Source organism: Callorhinus ursinus, unplaced genomic scaffold (genome assembly GCF_003265705.2).
Source record: "Callorhinus ursinus isolate GAN/ISIS: 27379988/994484 unplaced genomic scaffold, GSC_fseal_2.0 scaffold90, whole genome shotgun sequence".
Lineage (NCBI taxonomy): Eukaryota > Metazoa > Chordata > Mammalia > Carnivora > Otariidae > Callorhinus > Callorhinus ursinus.
Genome location: NW_027397152.1, coordinates 1,037,205 through 1,059,481, shown reverse-complemented (window position 1 = coordinate 1,059,481; position 22,277 = coordinate 1,037,205). Strand labels below are relative to the sequence as shown.

The window sequence follows — 22,277 nt, the reverse complement described above, 5'->3', positions numbered from 1 at the left end:
CTTGTGAAATAAGAATCTAACAGGTGACTCAGAGGTGGTGGACTTTGTTCTTGAGGGTTTTTAGCGGTAAGCCGCCCATCCATTTGGTTTTCAGCTAACAGGCAGGGGAGGGGGTCAGTTGGCCTTTTGACATCCTTTCCAGGCCCGGAAGGCATGGATGTCTTCCATGTTTATACCCCACCTCTCTGGCCTCCACAACCCACAACCCACTGTATGAAGGGCCTCTCACCTGGGTGTCTTGGGTCCACACCACCATGGCAACAGAGGCCTAGCCCAAAGCAGGGGCTGCGTTTTCTCTCTTTCCCTTGTCTCTGTCTGTCTGGTTCCCGGCTACCAGCCCCTCCATGGCAGAAGGGCAACAAAGCTGGGCGTGGAGAGCACTAGTAAAGCGATGCATAAGAAGCTCTGCAGCAGGAACCCGAAGAGTTCTTTCAAGTGCTTTCAGAATCACACTTCAGCGGCCACGGCCCTGACAGTGAGGTACCCCTGCTTAGAAAACCCAGACGAAGCCTTCAGCAGAAAACTCACATGTACTAAGGACCTCTGATGTAAAGTGTTAAATTAGACTCTCTTGAAAGCTTTCCTGGGAAGAGAGGCCTGCAACAAGGTGGGGAGAGGGCAAAGTGTTTTTGAGATGCTTGGGTGCATGATGTGATACTGCAGGAGGACACGGGTTCATTCTTGGGGGGTTTCCTGGTAGAAATAAGAAATGCATTTCAATTAGAATATATATTTCAAAGCCAAGGAAAGAATGCATTTGGCATGTGGTCCTAGTGCATCTGTTCTGTGTGACATCAAGTGCCAGGGTCAGAGAGTAAGGTGGGGAGGGAGGTCATCCTGCCACGTGGTGCTTAATGGTCTGGGAGGAGATGTGTAGCTTTTCTCCCCAAACTTGAACTGTCCGGATAGCTCACCTTACAGACTGAAAGCGCCATCAGAGCAGGGGCCAAATCTAAAAACCGGACTTGTTCACCGTTGCATTCCTGACTGCTGGTCCTGTGTGTGGCATATAGTAAGTGCTCAGTAAGCATCTGTGGAGAGAATGAATGCTTATGTAATTGAGTGAGCGATCATGTTATATCAGCCACGATAAAGACTATAACGTCACACAGCTGTGATGGATGTAGGGCCATCTAGAGAAGGAGGAAGAAAGAATACCCGCTCTACCTGCAGAAGTGAGGGAGGCCTCAGGGAAACTGGCATGTGATGATGGGTGGGAAAGTTTTGCCAGGCAGATGTGGAGAGCTGCCTGGGGGAGCCAGGCTACCGTAGGCGCCTCCATTTGGCTGAGCAGGGTGGTGGTAACAGACCCTGTATGTCACCTGCTCATCCTCCTTACCCCTTTCTTCCTTGCTGACCGAACACCAGCTTTGTTGAGGGCAGCCGTGGGCTCAGCCCCAAGTGGTAGATGGTATTTATTGTAAGCCAACCACAGTAACCACGGTCCCTGGTTTCCCAGCCTGCCTTGCAGCGAGGGGCAGCGAGGGTAAAAGTGTGCTGCGGGTTTCTAGGAAAGCTTTGGCTTTCTTAACAAGAATGTGGGGGGGTGCGGGATGACAGATTAAGTCGGTGTAGGCTTCCCTTTTCCCACATTTCTTACTGTTTTGAGCCTGAATGTGATGTCTAGAGCCGAGTAGCCATGGTAAAGCCGTGAAGTGACAAGTAGGAGGGTGCCCGAGCCAGTCCTCCAAAGTGGCGGAGAGCAAAGATCAGAAGACCGAGGTCCTGGGGGCATCTTTGAGCACTTGAACAACCCAGCAAATGCTTGCCTTCAGACTTCTTGACAAGTGAGAAAAATACATCTCTAATTCGTTTTGAAAGCACACCAGAGTTTAATCCCGACCCACCACTTACTAGATGTGTGGCCTTGGCCAAGCCACTTAACTTTCTTGAGGTTAGGTTTCTCATCTATAAACCAAGATGTGTAATTAGCAGCACTTAGGGCTGCTGGGTTAGGAATAAGGAAGGGACAGTGCCTAGCACGTGGGCAGTGGTCACAAGGGGGTCTGACTAGAGGTGGGCGCGATGTAGGGATAAGAGACCAGACAGGAAGCTGGGACCAATCACGAGGAGCATCGCACTCGAGGCACAGGAGGCTGATCTTTATCATCTAGGCAATGGAGAGCCCGCAAAACATTTTAAGCCAAGAGGAGTTCATGAAGAGATTTGCATTTAGAAAGTGCCAGACTGGAAGACAAACTAGAGGAAGCTGACTAGAAGTGGAAAGACCCGTCGTCCCAGCCCCCACCGCCTCTCACGGCAGCCCCTCCTCACTCAGGGCTCAGCAGGCCTGGGGGACTCCTGCCCACTGTCTCTGAGAGCCCGCTCCGCACGCAGCAGAAAACCCAGTTCACAGCGGCTGGCGCAGATGGAGGCTTATTTTTCCCTCCCAGTAGAATGTCCAGCTGTAGGCAAGACTCAAAGGTTCGGTGGTGTCCACAGGCCCCAGACCAGGCTTCCGTCCCTTCCACTCAGCCGGCTTTAGCCTGTGGCCCCACTGTTGCAAGGGGTTGCTTCTTTTCTCCAGCAGGGAGAAGGCAGCAGAGCCATACCAGCCGAGTCCGTCCCTTCTTGTCAGGAAAGCAAAGTTTCCCTGAATGTCCTTTCCACCCGCGTCTCACAGGCCAGACCAGGGTCCTGTGGTCCACCCAAGTGCTCCGGAGACGGGCAAAGGGAAATTTAACTCGAGCTTCTAGAGAAGACGGTGTCCGGAGAAGAGTGGGATTTGCTGTTGGGTCAGCCCCAAAGCAGTATCTGCCCTCGCTGGTTCCTTCTCCCTGTCCTGGCTAGAATGACCCTTTAAGAAACCTAAACCCTGGGGCACCTGGGTGGTTCGGTCAGTTGAGTGTCCAACTCTGGGTTTCGGCTCAGGTCGTGACCTTATGGGTCCTGGGATGGGCCGTGTCTGTGGGGCTCCATGCTCGGCAGGGAGTCTGATGGAAGATTCTCTCCTTCTGCCCCCCCCCCCCCCCCCCCCTGCACGCCCCCTTGTGCTCTCTCAAGTAAATAAATCTTTAAAAAGAAAGAAACCTAAATTAGAGTATGTCACTCTCCTGCCTAAAACCCATCCATGGTCTTCCGGGCACTTAAATCCAGATGGCTTTCTAGGGGCCTTGGAGCTTTGCAAGAACCCCTCCATCCCTCAGACTTCTGCCCCCTGCCTCCCACCTGCCTGTGTTCCAGACACACAGGTCTTCTCTCCCTCCCTCGGACCTGCCACCAGAGTTCTGGAGTTAAGGCCTTTGAACTCTGCCTGGATTGTTCTTCCCCAGGTCTTCACAGGGCTGGGGGGCCCAGCTGGGATGTTCTGGTCTGAAAGGAAGCCTCTGCTAAGGGAGCAAGTCTTTCTTTCCTCCTTTTCCCTCATGGTCGAAGGGCGAGCAGGCAGGGACTGTACCAGCGATTTTCTGGAAAGCAGGTAGGTCTTCCCCAGTACACCCCTTCCACCTCTGTCAACTCCCACTAACACCTCATTGGCCAGACCTGTGTACATGGCCCCCTTTAAGGGAGGCTGGGAAGTTGAGTATTTAGCCAGCCAAGAGTGCCCTAGAGAGCTTCTTGTCACTTTCTTGGAGTCCTTTCCTAGGGATCCAGACATTTTTAATATTTAATTTAAACACCCCCCCACCCCCGCCATCTTCTCTCCTATCACTCTGTCTTCTTCACAATACCTGTGGCTGGCTGATGTGATTTTGTTTGCTTGTTTTCCTGGGACTGTCTGTGATCTGGACTATGTGAGTTGTGTCGAGAGCTGGCCTGGTCAGCCGTGTTGGTCACGGGGGGCCTGGCACCCACAGCTGCCCAGAGTGCACTTGCTGAGTGAAGGCTGAGCTGTGGCGCCCAGGTCCCAATCTGTGCAGGGACATGGGAACAGGAGATGGAGTCTCGTATTTAGGAGAAGAGTGGGCAGTATTGAGGTTTGAGTGGGTTAAAGTTATAAGGGTGGGTATAGATTCTCTAATGAGTTTTAGGTTTCTTGCACGGGCAAAGGGACCCATGATGGGATCATTAACACAGAAGGGAAGTCGATGGGGGCAGGGTAAATAGGGAGATGGATTTAGACCCAAAGGTGTCTGCTGGGTTTGTAATTGGGGTGTGGGTGAAATTAGTATGAATCGCTGGGGTGGGGTGGGTGGGAGTTGGCCCGAGTGGTCTTCCTGGCCGTTGTGAGATGGTGATGTGGGTGTGGATGCACATGCTTTCTGGGAGCATGGTGGTGAGAGGAGACAGGGGAAGGGCAGTAGTCAGAAGAGGAAGCTGGGTCAAGGATGGGCTTTTGTAAGGAGATGCTTGAGCATGCAGGGATCTGGCATTTTTCATCTCTTGAGATCTGTTTTACTTTCAGGCTAAAAATGGTAGGAGCTTCTTGGAAATGTTGCATAGATAGGACCTGATATCGGAGGTAATGGGGACTAACAGGCAGGCCTAACTGTGCCACCATGTGACCTCTGGTGACCTGTGTCAGCCGCTCCTCCCCACAGTTGGGGCAGTGGCTCTCCCAGGCCTGTGGTAGGCCGCCCCCGTCCCCATAGCGCAGGGTGGCAAGGAAGAAGGGCCGCATTTAGACAGCGAGGCGCTCTCCTTCTAGCCAGATGGGCCTCTACTGCCCTCTCCTGGGCATGGTGCCGAGGGGAAGACACCCCTGGAAGCCGCCTGGTTAGGCCCGAGTGAAACCGTCAGCAGAAGAGAGGGCTTAGGAAGGCGGGAAGAGTCACAGATTCACAGATTCTTGTAGAAGGAAATATCTTCAGAAGTTACAACATCCAGGGCCTTGTCTCTGGCAGCCCTGCTCCATGAGCTCACTAGATGTTTCCTTCTTAAAAGTGAGGGAAAAAAGAAACCTTGCAAGGTTGATTATTTGTTTATTCATTTGTTCATTCATTCACTTACTTGCCCACTCATTTATTCAACAAATATTATGGTACATTATGTACCCAGGATGCAAATTTTGGGAATAAGATTCTCTTTCCTCACAGGAACTCACAGCCACGACCGAAGACAGATACATAGATAATTATAATACAGTTTCAAAGGTGAAGTAAGAGAAACATGCAAGGAATGATGGATGTGCAAAGGAGGTGGCCAGGCAATGTCTCCCAGTGTGGGAGCAGAATGCTAACAGATGGACCAGGATTGTAGGCCCCTGTCTGATACCATGTCTCCCCATTGTCAACTCTGAGGGGCGATTCTCGTTTCCTCCAAGGAAAGTTCTTCCTGAAATCTTCCCTCACTTTTATCTCTGTGTTTAATACAGTTTGTTAGGGCCTCGCTTTTCACATCTATGAAAAGAGGGGTGTGCTACTAGATGTTACATTCGAACATCATTGACATGACCGAACTCTCTGAATGCTAACATTTGATGTGTTAAAACATTTTCCCAGGAGCAGGTTGGCATGTGCATATGACCATCCTTGGGAAAATTCAGCTTCAGTCCAAAGGAACCAAATGTACCTTGCATACGACTGCCTCTCCCTAAATGCTTGTTGAAAAAAACCAAATTTTCAGTGCTCTTAAACCATCCCTGTTGTTCCCTTGGGTGGCTGAGTTTCTTCATCTCTAAAGGGGGATAACGTGTCCCTTGTGGATTTTGCTGTGAGGCTTGGCATTGCACACCTAGACATCCATATCCGTGTCTGGCCCATGGTAGGCCTTCATAGATAGCAGCTACTATTTCAGTGAAGTAGCAGAACTCAGTGCATTATTTCCCCAGAGCCAGGAGTGGTCACTGAGGAGAGGTCACAGGTGTGGGCATCCTGGTGAGAAGAGGAAGTAAACTAAAATTAAATGCAAGTTGACATGTTGGAATTTAGGGCTATTTTGCATGAGACTGAAGACTTAGAACTTTCTCAAGAAAACTTCTTCAGGGCACAACCCAAGTGCTTCAGTAGACACACTTTTTTAAAGATTTTATTTGACAGAAAGAGCAAGCACAAGAAGGCAGATCCGCAGTGGGAGAGGGAGAAACAGGCTTCCCGCCGAGCAGGGAGCCCGATGCGGGGCTCGATCCCAGGACCCCGGGATCATGACCTGAGCTGAAGGCAGACGCCTAACAGACTGAGCCACCCAGGTGCCCAATAGTCACACTTCTGACCCCATCTGTCACAGGCCCCAGGTGGACTGGAATCTGAGGCCTTTCAGAAGCAGGACTTCCCCAAGTACCCTATTCTTTGGTCATCAGGGTGGAGAAGTGACAGCGCAGATTCCCAGAGAATTACAGTGATGACAGAATCTTTGGGCCCTGGGAGAACAAAATGCCAGGAGTGTTCTGGTAGCTGTAGGGTCGCTTCATTGTCCAACTAACAAGACCTGAAAACAAAATCTGATGGGAAGAGCCTAAATCAATTACTGTGTTTCACTTCCACACTTTAGGACTAAAGAAAACCAAATTCCAAAGAGGATTGAATTGTAGAATTTTTCCAAGTGGAAATTGCCTTAGATCACTGAGTCCAATCTTCGTGATAAGTGAAGAAACTTGCCCACAGATGACAGAGTGGCCGAGGGGCTGGCACTCTCCTGATTTCCAGTCTAATGTGATTCCAGTATTTCATGCTAGAAAAAAAAAAACAAAACTAGAGTTATTTAGCATGGAGAACAAAATGTGGCTAGGTAACAGTTCAGGAACAGGGGAGTATTCTACCTCTAGGTAGTTAACCTAGCCTTCTAGCTGCAGGTGAGGACAAAATTGAGTCATTCATTCAACTAACATGTGAATGCTAACTATATCTCACTCAAGGTCATTTCCAGCTCCACGAGTTTCATGAATTCACTGTTCTGTACGTCGTCTTGAACGAGATGCTATGGGAACATCTACTGAGTGTAAGGAAAGGTAGTCCTTCCCTTGAGGAAGACAAGCTGCCCAGTGTATTCTTGCTCACATGTATTCAATAGGTCATAGCGGGGTTTGTAATATGCTCCTTTCTGATTTTTTTCCCTCAGCTGAAGACCCCTCCAATAGTAAAACAACAGACCGTGAGGCCCACCTACACCGAACCACGTAGGAGACAAGAGACATTGTCTATAGCTGTCTTAGGCATCCCACTCCTCATATTTAAAGGTGCTGTGGTGGATGCCATGGTGTGTCATCCCGATACCCCTCTTCAGGACTGAAGTGCTCACCCCTGTGCCCTCTCTCCTGCCCACACTGCTGGGAATGTTGGTGGCTAACAGTTCTCAGCTGAGACCCCTCCACTGAAAAATCATCAAAGTTCCTGCCCTCTCCTGAGACAGCCAGTAACCACTGACCAGTGTGGAAGTAGAGAGGTCTGATTCCCTAGCCTCTGTGGGGAACAACTCCGAAGGGTCACACAGCACCAGAGTTTTCTGTCTGGTGCTGTGGTTTCTTGTTCTCACAGGTGTGTTGGTCCTGACATACACCTTCATAAACCTTCACTCAGATTTCCATCTCAAAGAATGCCGGAACTCAACCTGGCGAGAATTGGTGCAAGACTACTGAGGAAAGCAGATTCTAAATTGAGATTTCATTTTATTATATATATATTTATTTGAGGTGGTTGACATCTTTATTGCTTTGGAGTCGGGGGGAGGGATGTGCTCAGGCGCTCTTGGTGGGGCGGGCGCGTCCTCTTCCACAGGCTCCGGCAGCCATGTGCAGATCTGGGTGGCACTTGTCTCGCCGCAGATCATGTCTGATGCTGCTGAGGGTGGCCCTGGGCGTTCTTATTGATGTGGTCCCTAAGCAGGGGGTGGCGGGTTTCCCTGGCTGGAGCTCCGCTTCCTGACCACTGCTACACCTTTGCCGTTGGCCACGGGCTCCACGCCCACAGTCTTGCAGTGGATCAGCCTGTTGTAGCGGGAGGGGTTGTGAGCCTTCAGGGTACTGGGCTCGGTGGTGTTTCTCTGCTTGTTCCTCTTGATCACGAAGCTGATCCCACTGCGGGTGGGCGGACGGGGCAGCAGCGGCTCTCAGTGTTATCACCGCCACCGGAGGCAGAAAGACCAAACTGGGATTTTATTTATTTTTTTAAGATTTTATTTATTTATTTGACACAGAGAGAGAGAGAGAGAGAGAGAGAGCGAGAGCAGGAACACAAGCAGGGGGAGGAGGAGAGGGAGGAGAAGGCTTCCCGCGGAGCAGGGAGCCCGATGCAGGGTTCGATCCCAGGACCCTGGGATCATGACCTGAGCCGAAGGCAGCCGCCCAACGCCTGAGCCGCCCAGGCACCCCCCAAGCTGAGATTTTAAAGCTGAATCCCCAGTTGGCCAGCTGGCCGAGAGGACCCCGTCACTGGTGGTAGGTGGAGCACACATGGCCCTGGCGCGCTGGCTCAGTGCAGTGTTAACAACCCTCACTGGCTGTGAGCTAGGGTGGGATCCTGGCGGAAGGGAACACATTGGTGGGGGAAATATATCAGGTCTGAGAAGTTACAAAGATACGGGAATTGGATGGCTGGGGCTGGAGGCTCTCAGTGCATTGGAGAAAGACAACGAAAGGCTGAGGGTAATTAATCACCAACTAAAGGCCAGCTGTAAAGCCCGAAGCTCTCCTTGGCAACTTAAGAAGAGACTTTTGTCTCTTGCATCTTGAGGATTCAAAAAGCTCAGAAGGTCCAGGATTTACTTGTAATAGTAGGAGAGCTCCGGAGAAGTTTGAATTCTTAACTCTGGCAGGTCTGTTGGGAAGGAGTGAGGCCCTGAGACATCGGGTGGGACATCTGGGTTGATGCTTTAAAAAAATCTTGAATTCCCCCATTCTCCTGCATCCCTTGGGACTGCAAAAGTACCCACTTCTTCCTGTTAAAGGCCGCACCTCCTCCCTTACCAGCCGGGTGCCCCCTTATGGAAGACTGCCTGGAGGCCCCAGTGTACTGGCAGGAGATGGGTGTCAGGCTGGATTCTGAGGGTGTTGCGCTGAGAAGGGTGGGACATAAGGGCAAGTAGATGGATATGGAAGCATCTTCCCATGATACAGGACTTAATACTCTGACAAGGACCCCGAGAGATACTGTTAATATTCTGACGGGATGGCTCTTAGAAACTTGGAGGAAGCCACGGCCCACACTAAGTGAAGCAGAAACACCAGAACAGCCATGGTATATGGTGGAAGAAGGCATCAAAGGGCTAAAACACGTGGGCATGTTAGAGTAAATATGCTGTGCTAAAGCCAGAAAACTCACCAAATGATTATGCTCCATCAGAGGGCCCGAGAGGCAATCTGTCTCCAGAAGGGCTGAAGAGAGCCCTGGTGAGACAAGCATCAGTCTCACTGAGAAGCTCAGGGATGGCCTTGCTCTCCAGGCCAGTGGTGAGCTGTCACAGACCTGGGCTCCCTGATAGCCATGGGGATGGCCGGACACGGAAACGGGCAGGTGGTGGGGGCCTGCCCACTGGAATGGAAGGGACTGAGTTTCTGCACTGAGCAGGAAGGTTGGAGAGGCAGCCAGGGTCTGGGTCTGACTGGCGGAGTGCTGGAGGTCATTCACAGAACACGGCTTTTCTGGAAACAAGGTGGATGGCACTCCACATGGCTATTGTTGCTCCATCTGTACAATAAAGAGAAATCAAGGATGGATGATCAGGAGGCTGAGGACGCCGACGCCTACCCTGATAAAAAGTTACAGTTCCTTAAAAAAAAAAGTTACAATTCCTTCCTGTTTCTACACCCTGAGCCAGTCAGCTTTAAAAGAATTCTTTATCGAGGTATAATTTACTTACATTAAAACACCAATTTAAAATGTACACTTTAGGGGCGCCTGGTTGGTCTGCCTTCAGCTCAGGTCATGATCTCGGGGTCTTGGGATCAAGCCCCGCGTCAGGCTCCCTGCTCACTGGGGAGTCTGCTTCTCCCTCTCCCTCTGCCCCTCCCCACCCCCGCTCATTCTCTCTCCTGCTTTCTCTCAAATAAATAAATAAAATCTTTAAAAATAAAAATGTATACTTTAATAAGTTTTTCAAATTAACCATCACCACAAGATAGGTAACATTTCCGTCATCCCACAACATTCCCTTGTGCCCAGTGTTGTACTGGAGTCAACTTACATCATCTAGTGAGATCAAGTTGTTAGCTAGCATCTCTTCCATACTCAGTGTCCAGTGATGTCATGCTGGATTTGTGAAATTGTCAGTGGAAGGGATATTTATACCATAGAAATTGGCAAATATGGGGCACCTGGGTGGCTCAGTCAGGTAAGCATCTGACTCTTGGTTTTGGCTCAGGTCATGATCTCAGGTTTGTGAGATTGAGCCCCGCATCGGGCTCTGCACTGAGCATGGAGTCTGCTTAAGATTCTCTCTCTCTCCCTCTCCCTCTGCACCCCCCCACCCTGTGCTCTCTCTCTCTCTCTAAAAAAAGTAAAAGAAAATATATCTATATATCTATATAGAAACTGGCAAATGCTACAAACCAGGGCTTCCCTCCCACTGAAAGCTGGTTGTTAAACATGAAAGCCCATCACTGGTGTGGTACCTTTGCAGTCTGTCCCCATTGAAAGCTCTGGCTCTTGGCCACTGCTAATGCTTTATCATAAGAGTTTCGCATAAATGGAATCATACGGCATGTCCTTCTTTCACAGAGCACATTTTTAGATTTATCAGTGTGGTGTGATTAGTTCCTTTATCTTGCTGAGTAGTATTCCACTGTTTATGTAACACTGATGGTCATTTGGATTGTTTCCATTTGGGGTCATCAAGTTCCTATGAACATTAATACATCATTAGTAACTTTTCTTTTTTTAAGATTTTATTTTATTTATTTGTTAGAGAGAGGCAGGCAGAGGGAGAAGCAAGCTCTCTGCTGAGCAAGGAGCCTGATGTGGGACTCGATCCCAGGACCCTGGGATCATGACCTGAGCCGAGGGCAGATGCTTAATCGACTGAACCACCCGGGTGTTCCCATTAGTAACTTTTCATTTCTCTTTAGTAAATGCCTGGGAACAGGATGGCTGAGTTAAATGGTAAGGGCATTCCTTTGTAAGGAATTGCCAAACTCTTTTCCAAGGTGACTATCCCGTCCTGCATTCCTACCAGCAATATCTGACCAGTTTTTGCACATCCTCACCAGCATTTAGTGTTGTCACAATTTTTAATTTTAGCCATTTTGATAGGTGTGTTGTAATACCTCATTGTGGTTTTAATTTGCATCTCTCTCATGGTTATGTTGAATCTTTTCATATGCTTATTTTCCCTCTATATATCCTTTTTAGTAAAATATATGTTCAGGTCTTTTGCACATTTTCTGATCAGATTGTAGTTTTTTTCACTTTGAGTTTGAGAGTTCTTTTTACACTCAAGATACTGCTCCTTTGTTAGATCTCCGGTTTGCAAATATTGTTTCCCAGTAGCTTGTCTTTTCGTACTTTCCACATGGGCTTTCTAGGAGCATAATATTTAAATTTTAATTATGTCTAAATTCTTGATTTTCCCTCTTATGGATCATTTGGTGTCAAATTTAAGAACTCTTTGGGGTGCTGGCTCATTCAGTAGAGCATGCGACTCTTAATCTTGTAAGTTTGAGTCCCACGTTGGATGTAGAGATAACTTAAAAATCTTTAGGGGCACCTGGGTGGCCCAGTCGGTTAAGTGTCTGCCTTCAGCTCAGGTCATGATCGCAGGGTCCTGGAATCGAGCCCCGCATCGAGCCCTGAATTGAGCCCCGCATGGGGCTCCCTGTTCAGTGGGGAGTCTGCTTCTCTCTCTCCCTCTGCACTAGCCCCTTGCATGTGCACACGCTCTCTCAAATAAATAAAATCTTAAAAAAAAACAAAAATAAAACTGAGGAGCTTGTTTAAAAAAATCTTTAAAAGAAAAAAAATAACTGTTTCATCATAGATCCTGAAATTTTTCTATTTTTTTAAAAAAGACTTATAGTTTTAGTTTATTTTTAGGTCCATGGCCATTCTGAGTTAATTTTTGTATAAGGCGTTAGGTGTAGGTTAAGTTTCATTTTGTGCCTATGGCTGTCCAATTGCTCTAGCATTTGTTCAAAAGGCTATCTTTCCTCCATTGAATTGCTTTGGTAACTTCATCCAAAAAAAAAAAAAAGTTTGGGCATATTTGTGAGTCTGTTCCTGGGATCTGTATTCTGTTCCATTGATCTATGTGTCTATCCCTCCACCTACAGTTATACACAGCATTGATTATTGTAGCTGTATAATAAATCTAAAAATTGGGTGGACTGATTTCTCACACTTTTTTCTTTTTAAAATTCTTTAAGCTATTCTAGTTCCTTTGCCTTTCACATAAATTCTAGGACAATCTTGTAAATGTTTATAAAAAATCTTGGGATTCTGATAGTAATTACATTAAACCTGCATGTCTATTTGGGGAAGAAGTAACATCTTTACTATATTGAATCTTTTGATCCATGAACACAGTATGTCTCTCCATTTATTTAGATCTTTGATTTTTTCCATCAACATTGTGTAATTTTTAGCACATAAATCTTGTGTTTTCTTCGATTTATACCTACATATTTTTGAGCAATTTTAGAGTATTGTATTTTTAATTTTGATGTCCATGTGGTGTGTGTGTGCGCGCGTATGAATTTTAGTTTTTTACAGATTCCTTGAGATTTTCTACCTAGACAAATCATGTCATCAGTAAATGGGGATAGTTTTCTCTTTTTTTGTCTGTATGCTTTTTAATTCCCTTGCCTTATTGCACTGTCTAGAACTGCTAGCATTATGTTGAAGAAGAGGGGTGTGAGAGCAGATATACTTGCCTTGTCCTGATCTTAGGAGAAAAGCACTCAGCCTTTCACCATTAAGTATGATATTAACTGGGATGCCTGGTTGCCTCAGTTGGTTAAGTGTCTGCATTTGGCTCAGGTCATGATCCCAGGGTCCCGGGATTGAGCCCCGCATTGAGCCCTACATCGGGCTCCCTGCTCAGCGTGGAACCTTATTCTTCCTCTGCCTGCTGCTCCCCCTGCTTGTACTCTCTCTCTCTGGCAAATAAATAATAAAAAATCTTAAAAAAACCCCAAAACACTGTGTTTAAAAAAAAAAGTATAAGATTAACTGTAGACTTTTTGTAGTTCTTGTCAAGTTGAATAAGTTTCCCTATATTCCTATTTTTCTGAGAATTTTTTTTTAAAAACCATGAATGGGTATACTTTTGTCAAATGATTCTTCTCCATCAATTGATATGATCATGTGATTTTCTTCTTTAGGGTGTTAATATGGTAGATTACATGGATTGATTTTTGAATATTGAATCAGATTTGCATCCTGGAATAAACCCCACTTGAGCATGGTATATCAATCTTACCATAATTTGATAAAATCTATTTGCTGATACTTTGTTAAGGATTTTTGCATTTATATTCATGAGAGATACTGGACCGTACTTTTTTTGGTACTGTTGGGGGTTTGTTTATTTTCATGGTAATAAAAATTGGGAAGTATTCCCTCCTATTTTGTGGAAGAAATTATATAGAATTCTTGTTACTTCCTCTTTAAACATTTGGTAGAATTCTCCAGAGAAACCATCTGGGCCTGAGAGTTTTTTGGGGGAGGAGAAGAGGGGAGCCTTAAATTATGAATTAATTCTCCTTAATAGTTATAGGGCTATTCAAATGATCTATTTCATATTGGGTCAATTATGGTAGTTTATGTTTTTCAAGGATTTTGTCTAACTTGTCAAATTTATGCATATAGAGTTCGTAGTGTTCCCTTATCATCTTTCTGATATCTGTAAAGTCCCTATGTTGTGTTTCATTCCTAATATTTGTAGTTTGTCTTCTTAGTCTTCCTACTGGTTTGTCAATTTTACTGATGTTTTTCAGAATACAAGCTCTTTTGTTTCATTGATTTTCTCTATTTCTGTTTTGCAAATTTCATTGCTTTCTGGGTTCCTTTCATTTTTATTTCCTTGCTTATGCTTGCTTAGGGTTTACTTTGCTCTGCCTTTTCTAGGTTCTTGAGGTGGGACTTAAGATGATTGATTTTAGACTTTTCCTCTTTCCTAATGTATGCATTTAGTGCTTTAATTTTCCCTTAGCACTGCTTTAGCTGTGTACCACAGATTTTGCTATGTTGTTTTCATTTTTATTCAGTTCAATGTATTAGTTGTCTTTCCTTCAGAATTCCTCACTGACCCATGGATTATTTAGAAACGTGTTTAGTTTCGAAGCATTGTAAGATTTTCCTCCTATCGAAAGGGGAACCCTCCTACACTGTTGGTGGGAATGCAAGCTGGTGCAACCACTCTGGAAAACAGTATGGAGGTTCCTCAAACAGTTGAAAATAGAACTACCATACAATCCAGCAATTGCACTACTGGGTATTTGCCCCAAAGATACAAATGTAGGGATCCGAAGGGGTACGTGCACCCCAATGTTTATAGCAGCAATGTCCACAATAGCCAAACTGTGGAAAGAGCCAAGATGTCCATCGACAGATGAATGGATAAAGAAGATGTGGTATATATACACAATGGAATATTATGCAGCCATCAAAAGGAATGAGATCTTGCCATTTGCAATGACGTGGATGGAACTGGAGGGTGTTATGCTGACTGAAATAAGTCAATCAGAGAAAGACATGTATCATATGACCTCACTGATATGAGGAATTCTTAATCTCAGGAAACAAACTGAGGGTTGCTGGAGTGGTGGGGGGGTGATAGACATTGGGTAGGGTATGTGCTATGGTGAGCGCTGTGAATTGTGCAAGACTGTTGAATCACAGATCAGTACTTCTGAAACAAATAATGCAACATATGTTAAGAAAAAAAAAAGAAGATAGCAGGAGGGGAAGAATGAAGGGGAGTAAGTCAGTGGGGGAGACGAACCATGAGAGACAATGGATTCTGAAAAACAAACTGAGGGTTCTAGAGGGGAGGAGGTGGGGCGATGGGTTAGCCTGGTGATGGGTATTAAAGAGGGCACGTTCTGCGTGGAGCATTGGGTGTTTTGCACAACCAATGAATCATGGAACACTACATCAAGAACTAATGATGTAATGTATGGTGATTAACATAACAATAAAAAATTAAAAAAAAAAGATGTTCCTCCTATCTTTCTATTGCTGATTTCTATTTTGAGTCCATGGTGATCAGAGAACACATTCTGTATCACTCCATTTTTAAATTGGTTGAGATTTGTCTTTTGATCCAGGATATGGTCTATCTTGGTGTATGTTCTGTGGGAGCATGAGAGGTCTATTCTGCGGTTTGTTGGGTGGAGTGTCCTGTGTTGCTTAGATCCTGTTGGTGACTCTGTTTTCATCTCAGTATCAGCACCTGCTATCTTTTTTCATTCAGTTTGAGATCTTCCTGGTTCTTGGTATGATGACTTTTTTTTCTAATATGTAACAACTTTATTTTTAATTTTTTAAGTAATCTCTATGCCCAATGTGGGGCTTGAACTCACCACCTCAAGATCAAGAGTCACATGCTCTACCGACTGAGCCAGACAAGCACACCCATGATGAGACTTTTTATCAGAACCTGGACATTTTTGTATTGTGAGACTGAATCGAAATTTAAACTTGTTTTAACTTTCTGTGAACTGCTTTGGCATGGGCGGGGAAGGCGGGATTTCATGATCCTCCACCAGCTCTAATCTCTGGCTTTATTTAGGTTCCCCCTCTGCACTTCTCCTTACACTACAGTGCAGGAAACTACTTCTAGGCCATAAACTGAGACAATCAGAGGGCTCACCTCATTTATTTCCCTTTTCAATATCCAAACATGTAGAATTTTGTCTGTGTTTTTAGTTGTTTATAGTGGGAAGGCGATTTCTGTAGCTGAGATCACTTCATGGGTGGAAGCAGAGGTCTTTCTGAGCCAGATTTTCGGCGGGAACAGATGTAAGAGGCTAGGCCCTTAGGAGAAAGGGCCTTGAAACAAGATGACCAGTGTGTGAGGTCGTAATCCCCCCAGTCTTCTCCCATAAGGACTCATGGCCATTTGCACAATACACACTGGAAAAAGAGGAATATTCGACCATTTGAAGAACTGTCTGCTACAGGGCCCTGTCTGATATTGATGTCCACAGATCTGAAGCATATGGCCCCGTTAGAGCAGCAGTGTATGGGGACAGGGTGACAAATGTATTCCAGACCAGGTCTGGCTCTCAGTAGTTCTGCTGGGTTCATAAATCCACCTAGCGGTCACTTCACTGGTCCTTAGTGGGTAACTGAGATGGACGTATTTGATAGTTGGCAGAACTACATTAATCATGACAGGGTAAGAGATATCTTAGTGAAGACGACCAGCATGAAACTCTTGATGCTGCCTCCACCATCTCAGGCCAAGATAATTAAAACTATCACATCAGGAGGGCACCTGGGTGGCTCAGTCGTTAGGCGTCTGCCTTCGGCTCAGGTCATGGTCCCAAAGTCCTGGGATTGAGCCCCGCATCGGGCTCCCTGCTCCGCAGGAAGCCTGCTTCTCCCTCTCCCACTCCCCCTACTTGTGTTCCCGCTCTTGCTGTCTGTCAAATAAATAAATAAAAACAAAAAACAAAAACTATCACATCGGTGGCCCTCTTGAAGACCTAAAGGATGCAGGGATGGTGGTCCCATCATAAAGCCATTTAATTCACTAGGCTGGTCCCTGGTAAAACCAGACAGTTCCTGGAGGCTGACGGTGGATTATGGCGATCTCAACCAACAAGTAATTTTCGACAAGTAACCTGCTGTGCTAAATGTGGTGTCTTTGCTAGAGCAGATTAACGCAGCCATTAATCTGAGCAATATATTCCTGTCCATCTCTGTAAGAAAGGAGGATCATGAAAAGTTTGCTTTCACTAGTGGGATGAGCAGTAATATATATTTACAGTCTTGCACCTGGACCGTGTAAACCCTCCCCACCCTGTCATCCTATGACCTGGACCATCTGGGCATTCCAGAGTATCACATTACCACATTGATGACATCACGGTTGTTGTACAGGACAAGCAAGAAATGGCAAGTACATTAGAAACTGGTGGTATAAAAACCTGCAAATATTCAGTGACGTTTTTAGAGGTCCAGTGGTCTGGACCATGCCAGGACTTTCCCTCCAAAGTAAAGGGGAAATTTTACATCTCCCATCTCACTCCTAAGAAGGAAATACACTGCCTGGTAAACCTCTCTGGGGTCTATAGACAGCATATTCCACACTTGGGAATAGTGTTCTGACACGTTATCAATTTTGATCATAAATGGACAGATGCAGTCATGGCCTGCAAAGGGCACAATGACCAGGTACCTTATCAGCTAAACTCTTTGGACCAGAAGTACAAGTTGAGGGGGTGTAGCTAGAAATCTAAATGGGGAGTAGAGCGGGGAGAGGATAAACACCCATTGCAAACAGGACAAGCTATAGCAGCAGGGGCTGTGAGCTGTCCCAGACCTTCCTCTGTTAGTTTTCTCAGGAAAAGGGGCCCATCAGAATCCTGAAGGGATCATTCTAGAACTTATGAATTAAATGGATCTGGAGAGCCCAAAAGGTGGACTGTAGTGGAGACAGTGTGGGGCCCCAATTTCCCGCTTCAGGACTGAAGCACTCCTTTCCCAAGCTGCTGAGAACGCTGACAGCTCTGAGTCCCCCCCTGGGAACTGCTTTTGCCTAAAGTCAAGTCACCTGAGCACATGGCCCTTTCCTGGTCCGTGTGGGGGTATGTCTGGCCACTTGCCTCAGTAGGTTACACATTTCTGCAAAGCTATCCTAGCTTGAGTGTGAGGGACTGACCAGGGTCTTTGTTGAGACCACTCAGCTCAACCTCCCCCCCACATAGTCCTGCTTCCTTGACTCCCCCACCATACACTTCCTGCACACAAATTTCCAATTCAGTCTGTTTCACCAGGAACTCACACTATAACAAATTAAAATGGAAACACTTTGGGATTAGCTGTGTGGAATGTCGTGCCTGTTGCTCAGGCAATTTCAGAGAGCTTTATGATGCTGATGGTGGTGGTGTGGAAAGATGTGTTAAATGAGCTTTTCATCTTAACAGTAGGGATGGAGATCAATTTCAAACACCACCAGTGGCAGACTTCAGTTATGGAGTCTGGCAAGTGTGAGGCTGGCCTCATGTGAATGAAAGTTACTTAACTCAGAGTGGTAGATGAGCTCAAACACTATGATAGAAACAAGTCTCTCTGAGCTTCCGGTAAGGACAGCAGAGGCAAAGGTCCCCCTTCTATACCCTTCCTGAATTGTGTGACATCACATTATATTTGAATGACTAGCATAATCCATCTGTCAACAGTTTGGGTCTTTTTTCCACTCATGGACCTTGAATTTATGCAGATCTACTTCCCTTGTCTCGAATCAAGATGCCTATTCCATAATTACCCAGTGACTAGCCCTACATCATAACCCTGGTCTAGAGACCAAGATACCATCTGTTTTATAATTTCAGGAGCTGGTTATAGAAACAAAACAGAAGTTCTCCTTAAATTTCTTTCATCTCAGCTTCATTTTCTCCAACAATTACCCTTAGGCTGTATTCAGATCCCTTTTAGAAAAGTAGAATCCATTGTGCTTATTCATATTCATGACTTTATCAATATACCTAACGAAAATAACTCTTAAGACCAAAGACATACCCAATCAGCTTAAATCCTTTGCCCACAGCACCCACGGGATGTAGCCTGCAAAGGCATCCTCTTGTTCCTCCCTTTTTAGCACCAAACCCATAGCTCAAGAGGACAACCTACTTGGAGATCCTATCCCCAGTCTACTCAGGGCTGGTAAACAACATCTAAAAAGAACACAAGCTCTGTAGTCAGTGGTACTGTAATAGCATTGCACGGTGACAAATGGCAGCCTTGGCATACCTCGGTAAGCACAGAACGTACAGAATTATCCAATCACTGTGCTGTACACCTGAGACTAACATAACATGGTGTGTCAAGTATACTACAATCAAAAAAAATTGAAAATTAAAAAGAAGTTAAAATTTATCAAAACATGCACACAAACACTTAAGGACCATACACAGCACCATTTGTAGCTGAGAGAAACGTAAAGGTGTGGTGTTAAGTCATAAGTGCATAAAGTAACTGTAGTGCATACCATATCACTGTCATAAAAACACCAAAAAATAAAAAGAGCATAACCTCTTTATTTCCTCTCGTGATGTAAATGTTCAGTATGTATGAAAATGGGACCAGTACTGGAAAGAGTGGGTTGCTCTTCCATTTGTTCCAGCAAATTGCAGGCTCAACACCATCTAGATGTTTTCATGTTACTATTCAGCCTATCAAATCTACAGCCTGGTACTCCTTGAGCAGGACGGCCCAGGTAAGGCCGATGTGCTAACAGCCAAAGACAGAGGTGGGAGATACGGACGAGTCGATGTGGCCGTGCAGGTTAGGCCCATGTCCCCATGTGCTCTCTAAAACTCCATTATTTGGTCAGACGCTGGGAGTGGTGTCAGCGTGCCAGCCCACTGTCGCTCACCGCTCCTCTGATTCTGCTCTTCTGCTTCTGAGGGAGAGGAGGTTCAGACCGTCTGGGAGCTGGTGGGGGCCACCCCCTTGGCAGCTCGCCGGGCTAGCCAGTACTTGTATCTTTTGGTCTTGGGCCTCTCAAAGTTCACCACAGACATAGGTACCCTCACAGTGTCAAGTCCGTTCACCTGTACACAGAACGACAGGAATCCTCAGAGGTCAGCTGGGCAGATAAGAGCTACTACCACCGATTCCCACCTTTTCTCCCAGCCAGAAAAAGGAGGCGGCGGTATGTGAAACACTCACCGTCACCTCACACCAGTACTCGCCCCACCGCGTAATGGGCTCTTCTGGTAACTTTAATGCATGTGGGGCGGCCACAACACCAAGCTGCGAAAAGTCACAACCAAAAGGATCTCTGTTTACATTGATGCAACTGTAGGCAACCTCAAAGAAGGTTCTGGAATTTCCTGTACAGGAATGAATAAAACTGAGGCGTTTACCCTGGCTGATCCCATGAGAGGGCATAGACCTCCATAGATAGTGGCAGAGAAACTCAGTCTAATTTCTCAGAAAGGGAGGAGGATTCGCCAAAGAGAAACAGGTCTTGAGACTGAAATCACTGTACCCACAAAAGTACAAACTCCCCAGTGAGTCACATTTTCTAGGTTTTCCCTGGCTAGAGAGGAAATAAATGATAACACCATCTTTTCCTATCAGTCTTCAAATTCTGACATCCCTTAGTCCTTAGCCATTTCTCTCCCACAACTCCTGCAACCAACCAACAACACTGTCCCTAACTTCAGCTGTACGATCACATTCTTTCCTAACAAAGGGATCAATTCTGGGCCTTCTTCCCAGGGGAAGCTTCTACCCTCAGAGGCACAGTGGTATGTGGAAACACTCACATTTTTGAAGAAATGGCGGGCGACTATTTCAGGGTTTAGTTCCCATTTGACGTTGTTCTTCATCCCCACTTCCAGGTGACAGCTTCTCAGAAATTTCACTGTCTGATAGAAATTATAAACAGGAGACAGGTAAGAGTTACAATCAAAGGAGAAGAAACATGTTAGCAAGAGGCATGAGTTCAGGAAAAGGGCACAATTTCTGCTTCACAAGCATACAGGTGAGAAGATGACTGGGAAAGAGAACATTCTTATTGTCTCATGGCTGATTTTGTAGGAAGGTGTTTTAGTGAAACTTTGGAGGAGAAGGTCACCTATACCTGGTTGTGCCTAAGCAAGGAGAAACAGGCCATGTCAAAATTAGACCTATCAATGGGGATCAGTGGTATATCTCAGGACAGATGGACTTTTTCTTTTCGTTTTGAGAGAGAGAGCGTGCATGAGTGGGGAGGGGCTTAAGGAGAGAATCTTAAGCAGGTTCCACGCAGAGCACAAGAGCCCGAAGTGGGGCTCGATATAACAACCCTGAGATCATGACCTAAGAGGAAATCAAGAGTCGGACGCTTAACCGACTGAACCACCCAGGTGCCCCAGGATGGAATGACTTTTTCTTTTTTAAAGATTTTATTTATTTGACAGAGAGACAGCAAGAGAGGGAACATAAGCAAGGGGAGTGGGAGAGGGAGAAGCTGGCTTCCCGCTGAGCCAGGAGCCCGACACAGGGCTTGGCCCCAGAATGCTGGGATCATGACCTGAGGTGAAGGCCGACGCTTAACGACTGAGCCACCTAGGCGTCCCCTAGAATGACTTTCAGAGACCATATTAATCCAATACTTCTGGCCCTTCAATCCTACCCCTACCCCATTAACAATTTCTCCCTGCTTACAGAATGAAGTATAAATTCATTAGCTGAGGATTCAAAATGCTTTACAAGTCTCACCTCAACTTTCTTTCCAGCCACATGTTTTGTAATATTACCCTACATAATAAGTACTCTGCTTTTGCTAGACTGGTCTACTTTTCATGTTAAAAACATGCCGGAACCACCTATACTTTTTTTTCCCCTTAATACCTTCCCCACCCTCCTGGTCTTTCCAAAGCCTACTAAACCCACAAGGCCCAATTCAATCCCGTCTGAAGAAAAGTCCTCTCCAATCACCTTTTTGCTCTATGTCATTCTTATAATCTACTGCGTTGAGCTTACTGATCACATTCTCATGTGTCTATGTTCTCTGCAACTTGTCTGTAAATATCAACGGAGGCAGAGCCCTCATCTCACACTTTTCCATGGGTCCCCTGGTAATCAGGCCGCAGCCTTTCTCGATAAGCTAGGGCAGTTCACCCAACAAGCTAGGATCTCCCAGGAGGTCTCAATACCAGTTATGGCAGCCAAACATTTCCTCTTTCTCCTACACTTGTCTCTGAAATCAGGAGATTTCAAGGAAATCAAGGAGCCTCTCAGGAAGAAATTGGTGACTCCTTCGGTGACAAATAAGTAACAATTTTCTATGTTTTTACTCACCATCTCACCTGCCTTGGTCTGGATCTTCTCTAATTTTCCTTCTTGTCTCAGCTAGAAAAGAAAGTTAAAGATGAAAAAAAGGAAAAGAAAAATGAGTCCATGATAAATATTGAACTTCCTATGCTAGATATAGGCTGAGTTTCTGGGTTCCTGTTCTTCTAATCCCTATTTCATTTTTAAGTTAGATAGCAAAGGAAAGGAAGTTGCTAGAAAGACTCTTAAGGTTTTTATTCCTCCAAGTCCCTCTGCCTTCCTTTGCGCTCACCAATTTCTCCTCCTCAAACAGTTTCTTGTTTTCAGGGGATGCATATACAGCCAGACCTTGAGGCAGTAGTTGATTCCGGCCCAAAGATTTCTTCACTGAGACCAGGTCACCCCGGACCCCAAGTCCTGCCAGTAAGAACAGACACTGGATCAAACTACCTAGGAGTACCTAAAGAGGAGGAGAGGATCAAAGACAGACGCACCTATCATTCTTTCATAGAGCTTATTCCTCCCAAAAAAAATGTT

At 45.9% G+C, this 22,277-nt stretch overlaps 1 protein-coding gene across 1 annotated transcript in view; it reads right to left on the bottom strand.

Annotated features, from left to right (window-relative positions):
• Window positions 1-18,992: 18,992 nt before the first annotated feature.
• The window catches only part of MRPL9 (mitochondrial ribosomal protein L9), a 4,776-nt gene continuing 1,491 nt past the window's right edge, over window positions 18,993-22,277 (bottom strand). The window contains exons 3-7 of the mRNA XM_025858389.2: window positions 22,033-22,157; window positions 21,768-21,818; window positions 20,249-20,350; window positions 19,647-19,730; window positions 18,993-19,528 (exon numbers count right to left, since the gene is read on the bottom strand). Of these exons, the coding sequence (XP_025714174.1) occupies window positions 19,394-19,528; window positions 19,647-19,730; window positions 20,249-20,350; window positions 21,768-21,818; window positions 22,033-22,157 (497 nt within the window). The 3' untranslated portion in view covers window positions 18,993-19,393. The remainder of the gene's footprint in view (window positions 19,529-19,646; window positions 19,731-20,248; window positions 20,351-21,767; window positions 21,819-22,032; window positions 22,158-22,277) is intronic.